At 37.8% G+C, this 8,661-nt stretch overlaps 2 protein-coding genes across 2 annotated transcripts; both read left to right on the plus strand.

Moving 5' to 3' along the window:
- The first annotated feature begins 520 nt into the window (after positions 1 to 520).
- Positions 521 to 3,161, plus strand: LOC118269010 (protein IMPACT-like). Its single transcript, XM_050698226.1, has 7 exons — positions 521 to 547; positions 634 to 872; positions 985 to 1,126; positions 1,202 to 1,299; positions 1,413 to 1,619; positions 1,797 to 1,813; positions 3,082 to 3,161. Exons 1-7 carry the CDS (start codon positions 521 to 523, stop codon positions 3,159 to 3,161), a joined length of 810 nt encoding a protein of 269 aa, XP_050554183.1.
- Positions 3,162 to 3,855: 694 nt separating this feature from the next.
- LOC126911356 (uncharacterized) lies at positions 3,856 to 5,996 on the plus strand. Its single transcript, XM_050698227.1, has 2 exons — positions 3,856 to 4,202; positions 5,786 to 5,996. The coding sequence occupies exons 1-2, from the start codon at positions 3,856 to 3,858 to the stop codon at positions 5,994 to 5,996; spliced, it is 558 nt and encodes a 185-aa protein (XP_050554184.1).
- Positions 5,997 to 8,661: the final 2,665 nt, after the last annotated feature.

Genomic DNA, 8,661 nt, shown 5'->3' on the forward strand with positions numbered 1-8,661 from the left:
ATATGAAGGGAAATTCGAAGCAAAGATAAATGTTAATCTAAAACACTTGGTGATCCTGATGAGGAAACGCTAGATCCCAGACTGTTAGAGTTATCAACATTACCGGCTTTACAACACATATTCAGCGTAGTGGGTCTCAGCTTTTAGCCTTGCAGACGCAAGGGGTTATTTATTGTAGGTAAGTGGTGACTAAACTTGTGAAAACATGAAAACAACACGTGTGTTAGGGAATATGAATGATCCATCGAAATGATTTTTCATTAATTTTCTTGATATTTTAAATGACCTTATTAGTAATTGACCCATTACTAAAGATATTTAATTTGTAAAATACTACAATAAGCTTAACGACGGCACTCCAAACTCTTTGGTCGTTAATGTGTACCGTAGTATATATAGTCGTAACTCTTCGTTGATCCGCACAGTCGTCTGTCGGTGGTCAGTCTTTGCTATCGAGTCTCTCTTGCTGAGCGAGCAACTGCATATTTGTGACATTTCTTTCTTTAATTGTAACATCGTCATGGAAAACATTAACTTGTTAAGACAGGTGAGTTTTGCAAACTGTAAACCAAACTAAAATTGTACATTTTCCAACCGTACTATTTATTTACTCCATTTTCTCTTCTGTATTAGGGAGAAGAAAGAGAAGCGTTAGCTTCAATTTATGAAAAGGAGTTTCAAGCAGACAGCAGCAGTGGTACTGGGAGTTCCTACTGTATTAAGGTAACAGAGAGAAATAACGAAGTCGTCATACATCTGACAATGCCCCGAGACTACCCCTCGGAGTCGCCGCCTGTCTATGTACTATCTGCTCCGTGGATGGACAGGAAAACCAAGGAGAGACTCCACCGCTCCTTGGACCAAATATACAAGTGAGTATATATTTGAAGTAGCTATTGCACTAATCCAAAACTTGAGTTTCCATAGTAGCATTTAGTAATTCTCATTTACATTTTATTTAATGTCCTATAATATTTTTTTCAGCAAGCATAAAGGTGAAATTATAGTGTTCCGGTGGGTCGAAGAGATCCGCAACTTCTTGTTTTCCGTCGAGTCCAGACAAGAGCGAAACAAGAGAACAGAGAGAAAGAAAGTCAAATCTCGTCCCGATGAATATACAAATGCGGTAAGATATTGTAGTACATGCAGTGTTTGTTATATTGTTAGAGAAATGAGTGAGTAATTGTTTGTGCGATTGCAGGCAGAGTGTCCAGACATCACCCACGGAGAGGTTATAACAGACAGGAAAAGTAGCTTCCAAGGACACGCAGCTCGAGTTGGTTCTGTAGATGATGTAAAGTAAGTAAAGAAGTACCTAGTCGCACCGCTTGTCAAGTCAATTGCAATTGTCGTCAAAAAGTGATGATTTAAATACTTCGTTGAATATGTTTAACCAAACCATTTATTTTCAGAGCTGTGTTGGCTAAGCTGAAGATGCATCGGAAGATTGTAAACGCGAAGCACAACATGGTGGCGTACCGCATAGAACACAGAACAGCCAAAGGTGTGGAAATAGTGCAGGGGTACGATGAAGACGGCGAGGCGCACGCCGGCGGCAGGTTGTTGCACCTCTTGCAGACCAACAACTGCCTGAATACTGCGGTGGTAGTGACGCGCTGGTGAGTTTCTGTTTCACTGTTTTATGTTCTTCTTTCGGTTTGTTACTCAATGAAGTAAATAATTTATATTATAATGCGTTGACCGAATGTTCTCGGCCCACGTATATGTACCTAGTTGTAGTGAGTTTATTGACTTGATTTGTACCTGTTTTATTAAGTTGCTCGTCCTTGTTCCAGGTTCGGTGGCATACAAATACATAGGTCACTAGATAAGTTTTGCAAAACAACGTTTATTTTTACAGCCTTTCAAAATAATTTCCATCACAGTTTATACACTCAGTCATACGTAAAAACTAATCATCAAAAATGTCTTTCCATTTTTCTTCCGGGAGTTCTGAACATGCTTGGTCCCAAGCACCCAAAAGCTCAATATCTGTAGGAAATCGTCTTCCTTTCAACTGATCCTTGATGATAGGAAAAAGAGCAAAGTCACAGGGCGCTAGGTTGGGGCTGTACGCAGGATGTTCAAGTGCTTTAACACCACTGGTGTTCAAAAATTCGACGGTATCACGTGCTTGATGCGCGGGTGCGTTATCGTGATGAAAATGCCAAGTGTCCATTCTTGAATTCGGTCGAATTTCCTGAAGCTTCTGAAATTCTTTTGGCAAACAATCGTTGATGTACCAAGAGGCGGTTACAGTACGCTGACTTTCTAGAACTACTCGTTCCAAAATACCCCGCCGAGTAAAAAATACAGCGATCATTTTCTTTTTGACTGAACGTGATATCCTCACCTGAACTGGAGTTTGTTCATTTTCAAACAGCCAAATTTTATTTTTGTTTTTCGATGGTACGTCGAAGTAATATAGCCATGTTTCATCACCACTTACGATATTATTAATGTTATTAGAGGTACCATTTTCATATAACTTTAGCATTTTTTTACACCAGTTCACTCTTGCCTCCTTTTGTTCAACTTTGAGGTCGTGTGGCACCCATGGTGTACAAACTTTTTTTACGCCAAGAATATCGTGAAGAATTTTGTGTACGCTTGGTGCACTTATCTACAGGATCTCTTCTATCTGTTGATATGTTATACGTCGATCTTCTTTTAATAATTTTGACACTTTCGCAACGTTTTCTGGGACAGTAACCTCAATGGGACGTCCTGATCTTTGAGCGTCATTAACATTAAAGTTACCACGTCCAAACTCACGATACCATCGGTAAACTGTTGTGCGGTGAGGACACTTTTCTCCCAAAACAGTATTCATTTCTTCCACACACTCATCTACCGACAGTTGACGCAGAAAGTTGTAACGCATAACAACTCGCAACTCGGTATTAGACCATTCAGACATTTTAATTGTTTAAAAAATTTTTTACTACTTAACTACACGATTAATGTCGGGTTATTTTGTATGAACTGTCAAGGTATTAGCTGCACTTTCAAATAAAAATATTTTTGTCTACCCTCCATTAATAGAACGAATGTATTGCAAGACTTAACTAGTGACCTATGTAGGAGGCGACAGGTTCCGACACATCACCAACGCGGCGAAGCAAGCTATACAGCAAGCGGGGCTGCTCAACAAAACTTGACATAAATAAATAAATTATTATTGTTCTTGTACAAAAGTATTTGATTTAATGTTCCGGTTTATCCTATGTTACTTTTGTTGAGGAATAATTGCGTTATCACATCAACGTGATTCTAATAAATAAGGTCCATGATTTTCTTAAATGCATACATATCTAGACCTAGTTACTCCAGCATAACAACTTCTATTTATTCCCATTTTCTCCTATTTACTAAATGAAGTCCTGAGATTGTTGCCTTAAAGAACCTAATTTCCTTAAGTTAATTAATTGAAATCAAACTGGTCTAGGAACAGTTTATTCTAGTAACTAATCAAAAAGCTTACGGTACTTGACTCCGCTTCGTTATAGACGTACATTATGATATTTTAAATGACACATAAATCACCACACTGTGTAAGCTTAACAATGGCACCCCCACCCCAAACTCTTTCTTCGGCAGAGTGGGTTAGTGTATCTGCACTCACGGAGTAGTCAGTGTTTGCCTTGTCGTTGATACGAGCAGTCGCCTATCAGTGGTCGGTCTACAAGTCTGTTGCTGAGTGAGAGTCGCAGTGTTTTAATATTATCAAGAGTGAAGTGTACGTGATACTATTGTTTCAAGAGTATCATTTAAAACAAGTGAACTTTTCGGTTGTTGGAATTAATCGACGTAAATTTGTTTAAAATATAAATACCTTTGTACAATACTTTTAATATGGGTTACCAAATGGAAATGATTGTGGACCAAATCGCAAAATGCGTCCAAAATAATAATGAAATTAAAAGCACCGAGGAAGAACTAAGACAGTCCGCCGCAAATATTAAACGGGTTGAGGTAATTGCAGAGAAAATCCTCAAAGCCACTAAGGATACAGCGAAACCTGACATGGGATCAGTCAGAACTGGTCCTGCTAAACCACAACCCAACTTGAAATTTGGAGTCTCTGATGCAGACAAGGAACTGTGCAGAGAGTTCTTTGAGCGGCTCAAGTTACCAACGGCAGACATACAAGTTGAGGTTGTAGTTGCAGTGGCGACGGGTATCTCTGTTGCACTGCAACTGTTCGAGGAAATATAAAATGAAGTAGGAAATTTCTTATATGTAATGTTTAAATATAATTATTGTATGTATTGTATAAATTAATATTGTATATTATCTAAGGTTAGGCTAATTATAGTTTATAATGTATTATTTACCTAATGATTGATGTAGATATAGTTTTTGTAACCATAAGTTTTTCGTGTTAGTTTTAAGACTAGTGTTGTTATAAATGTAAGTAAAATTAACAATGCTATTATTAAAAATGTATTCTTTTATATCTGTTTACATTTCCTAGTTTAAATTGTGGATATTTTTGAAGTGTAAACTTGATTTTGTTAATAAAAAATACCTCTTAAAAATAAAATGGAGATTTCTTTTCTTACCCACATTCTTTTCCATGACAAAAAAAAAAACACAATCTCTGCCCTTATCTCTTACGAGTAGTAAGAAACTATAAAGTGGCAAATAGCTTTAACGGCTGGTGGCAACCGAAAGAGTCGTGGAAAGGAAAGCTAGGTATTTTACGGCTTGGTTTCTACCTTTATCCTTCCTCTCAACATACCCAAATGTTTTAACATACAGGTCTTAAAATGGCAAACATAAAAAAATAGGCGTGTACGAGCATAGTTTACTACAAAACTAAATCAATTTGGACGAGATTTCGCACAATGATTATTTGAGACTCGATAATAGTATAGCATAGTTCTTTACGTGGAAACTTCACAAGAACAAAGCATTTCAGGTTTTAAACCCGCACCCTTCTGAATAAGATGCGTCTTAAACCGTCCGAGCCACAACGATAAAACAAAAAACTTCATCAACAGCCTGTAAGTGGCCACTGCTGACCAAAGGTCTCTTCTCGTACTCGAGAGCTGCAATTCGGTATTTAGAGATAGGGTTAATTGTCCATATGAACGGAAAATTGAAACACGAAAAAAATGTAAACCTAAAACATCTGGTGATCCTGATGAACAAACGCAAGAACCCAACCAAACTGTTCAACATACCGACTTTACAACACATATATATTCAGCGCATTGGTTTTTGACATTTGGCCTAATGTAACTTGATTTAAATTAAATGAAAGCGAATTACGAAGATATTATTTCATATATGACAACTATTTATTTTGTCAATAAATATTGGATTTGAAAACATAAACTATAGCGTGGAAACTAAAATACCCATACAAACAAAAATAAATATACAGGCAAGCATGTAAAAAGGCAGGCAAAGCACCAGGACTCGATCTAATTACAGCGGAAATGCTACAAACTGTTCTGCGCTTCTTATTAAGAATTATTGGACATAGGAAGAGCTACATTCGCGCAGCTGAGACCAGTTTGGCAGTCACGGAAACAGACCCTAAAGATTAACCCGAAGTTTTGGGATTAATCCCAAAACTTCGGGTCCAATGTTATTTCTGTACTGCTTTATGAACGCGTTGACAGACGTGTGGGATTATATATTTTGAGACCTACTTGACGAACACACAAATCACCACGAGTGGATGGTCCTTTCAAACGATTTTTCGTAAATATTCTCGATTTTAAAATGACTGACATTAGTAATTGACCCATTTAACCAAACCTTTTCTTTTCAGAGCTGTGTTGTCCAAATTGAAATTGCACCGGAAAATTGTAAACGCGAAGCACAACATGGTGGCGTACCGCATAGAACACAGAACAGCCAAAGGTGTGGAAATAGTGCAGGGGTACGATGAAGACGGCGAGGCGCACGCCGGCGGCAGGTTGTTGCACCTCTTGCAGACCAACAACTGCCTGAATACTGCGGTGGTAGTGACGCGCTGGTGAGTTTCTGTTTCACTGTTTTATGTTCTTCTTTCGGTTTGTTACTCAATGAAGTAAAGAATTTATATTATAATGCGTTGACTGAATGTTCTCGGCCCACGTATATGTACCTAGTTGTAGTGACTTTATTGACTTGATTTGTACCTGTTTTATTAAGTTGCTCGTCCTTGTTCCAGGTTCGGTGGCATACAAATACATAGGTCACTAGATAAGTTTTGCAAAACAACGTTTATTTTTACAGCCTTTCAAAATAATTTCCATCACAGTTTATACACTCAGTCATACGTAAAAACTAATCATCAAAAATGTCTTTCCATTTTTCTTCCGGGAGTTCTGAACATGCTTGGTCCCAAGCACCCAAAAGCTCAATATCTGTAGGAAATCGTCTTCCTTTCAACTGATCCTTGATGATAGGAAAAAGAGCAAAGTCACAGGGCGCTAGGTTGGGGCTGTACGCAGGATGTTCAAGTGCTTTAACACCACTGGTGTTCAAAAATTCGACGGTATCACGTGCTTGATGCGCGGGTGCGTTATCGTGATGAAAATGCCAAGTGTCCATTCTTGAATTCGGTCGAATTTCCTGAAGCTTCTGAAAATCTTTTGGCAAACAATCGTTGATGTACCAAGAGGCGGTTACAGTACGCTGACTTTCTAGAACTACTCGTTCCAAAATACCCCGCCGAGTAAAAAATACAGCGATCATTTTCTTTTTGACTGAACGTGATTTCCTCACCTGAACTGGAGTTTGTTCATTTTCAAACAGCCAAATTTTATTTTTGTTTTTCGATGGTACGTCGAAGTAATATAGCCATGTTTCATCACCACTTACGATATTATTAATGTTATTAGAGGTACCATTTTCATATAACTTTAGCATTTTTTTACACCAGTTCACTCTTGCCTCCTTTTGTTCAACTTTGAGGTCGTGTGGCACCCATGGTGTACAAACTTTTTTTACGCCAAGAATATCGTGAAGAATTTTGTGTACGCTTGGTGCACTTATCTACAGGATCTCTTCTATCTGTTGATATGTTATACGTCGATCTTCTTTTAATAATTTTGACACTTTCGCAACGTTTTCTGGGACAGTAACCTCAATGGGACGTCCTGATCTTTGAGCGTCATTAACATTAAAGTTACCACGTCCAAACTCACGATACCATCGGTAAACTGTTGTGCGGTGAGGACACTTTTCTCCCAAAACAGTGTTCATTTCTTCCACACACTCATCTACCGACAGTTGACGCAGAAAGTTGTAACGCATAACAACTCGCAACTCGGTATTAGACCATTCAGACATTTTAATTGTTTAAAAAAATTTTTACTACTTAACTACACGATTAATGTCGGGTTATTATGTATGAACTGTCAAGGTATTAGCTGCACTTTCAAATAAAAATATTTTTGTCTACCCTCCATTAATAGAACGAATGTATTGCAAGACTTAACTAGTGACCTATGTAGGAGGCGACAGGTTCCGACACATCACCAACGCGGCGAAGCAAGCTATACAGCAAGCGGGGCTGCTCAACAAAACTTGACATAAATAAATAAATTATTATTGTTCTTGTACAAAAGTATTTGATTTAATGTTCCGGTTTATCCTATGTTACTTTTGTTGAGGAATAATTGCGTTATCACATCAACGTGATTCTAATAAATAAGGTCCATGATTTTCTTAAATGCATACATATCTAGACCTAGTTACTCCAGCATAACAACTTCTATTTATTCCCATTTTCTCCTATTTACTAAATGAAGTCCTGAGATTGTTGCCTTAAAGAACCTAATTTCCTTAAGTTAATTAGTTAAAATCAAACTGGTCTAGGAACAGTTTATTCCAGTAACTAATCAAAAAGCTTGCGGTACTTGACTCCGCTCCGTTATAGGTGTACATTATGATTTTTTAAATAACACATAAATTACCACACTGTGTAAGCTTAACAATGGCACCCCCACTCCAAACTCTATCTTCGGCAGAGTTGGTTAGTGCATCTGCATTCACGGAGCAGTCAGTGTTTGCCTTGTCGTTGATACGAGCAGTCGCCTATCAGTGGTCGGTCTACAAGTCTGTTGCCGAGTGAGAGTCGCAGTGTTTTAACATTATCAAGAGTGAAGTGCACGTGATACTATTGTTTCAAGAGTATCATTTAATACAAGTAAACTTTTCAGTTGTTGTTGGAATTAATCGACGTAAATTTGTTTAAAATATAAAAACCTTTGTACAATACTTTTAATATGGGTTACCAAATGGAAATGATTGTGGACCAAATCGCAAAATGCATTCAAAATAATAATGAAATTAAAAGTACCGAGGAAGAACTAAGACAGTCCGCCGCAAACATTAAAAGGATTGAGGTAATTGCGGAGAAAATCCTCAAAGCCACTAAGGATACAGCGAAACCTGACATGGGATCAGTCAGAACTGGTCCTGCTAAACCACAACCCAACTTGAAATTTGGAGTCTCTGATGCAGACAAGGAACTGTGCAGAGAGTTCTTTGAGCGGCTCAAGTTACCAACGGCAGACATACAAGTTGAGGTTGTAGTTGCAGTGGCGACGGGTATCTCTGTTGCACTGCAACTGTTCGAGGAAATATAAAATGAAGTAGGAAATTTCTTATATGTAATGTTTAAATATAATTATTGTATGTATTGTATAAATTAAT

The sequence above is a fragment of the Spodoptera frugiperda genome, chromosome 14 (assembly GCF_023101765.2).
Source record: "Spodoptera frugiperda isolate SF20-4 chromosome 14, AGI-APGP_CSIRO_Sfru_2.0, whole genome shotgun sequence".
Classification (NCBI taxonomy): Eukaryota; Metazoa; Arthropoda; class Insecta; order Lepidoptera; family Noctuidae; genus Spodoptera; species Spodoptera frugiperda.

Coding starts and splice junctions, on each gene's coding strand:
- LOC118269010 (XM_050698226.1), top strand. CDS start 521: ATGGAAAACATTAACTTGTTAAGACAG. Junction 548..633: donor ACATTAACTTGTTAAGACAG/GTGAGTTTTGCA, acceptor CTTCTGTATTAG/GGAGAAGAAAGAGAAGCGTT. Junction 873..984: donor TCCTTGGACCAAATATACAA/GTGAGTATATAT, acceptor TATTTTTTTCAG/CAAGCATAAAGGTGAAATTA.
- LOC126911356 (XM_050698227.1), top strand. CDS start 3,856: ATGGGTTACCAAATGGAAATGATTGTGGACCAAATCGCAAAATGCGTC. Junction 4,203..5,785: donor ATCTCTGTTGCACTGCAACT/GTTCGAGGAAAT, acceptor TTTTCTTTTCAG/AGCTGTGTTGTCCAAATTGA.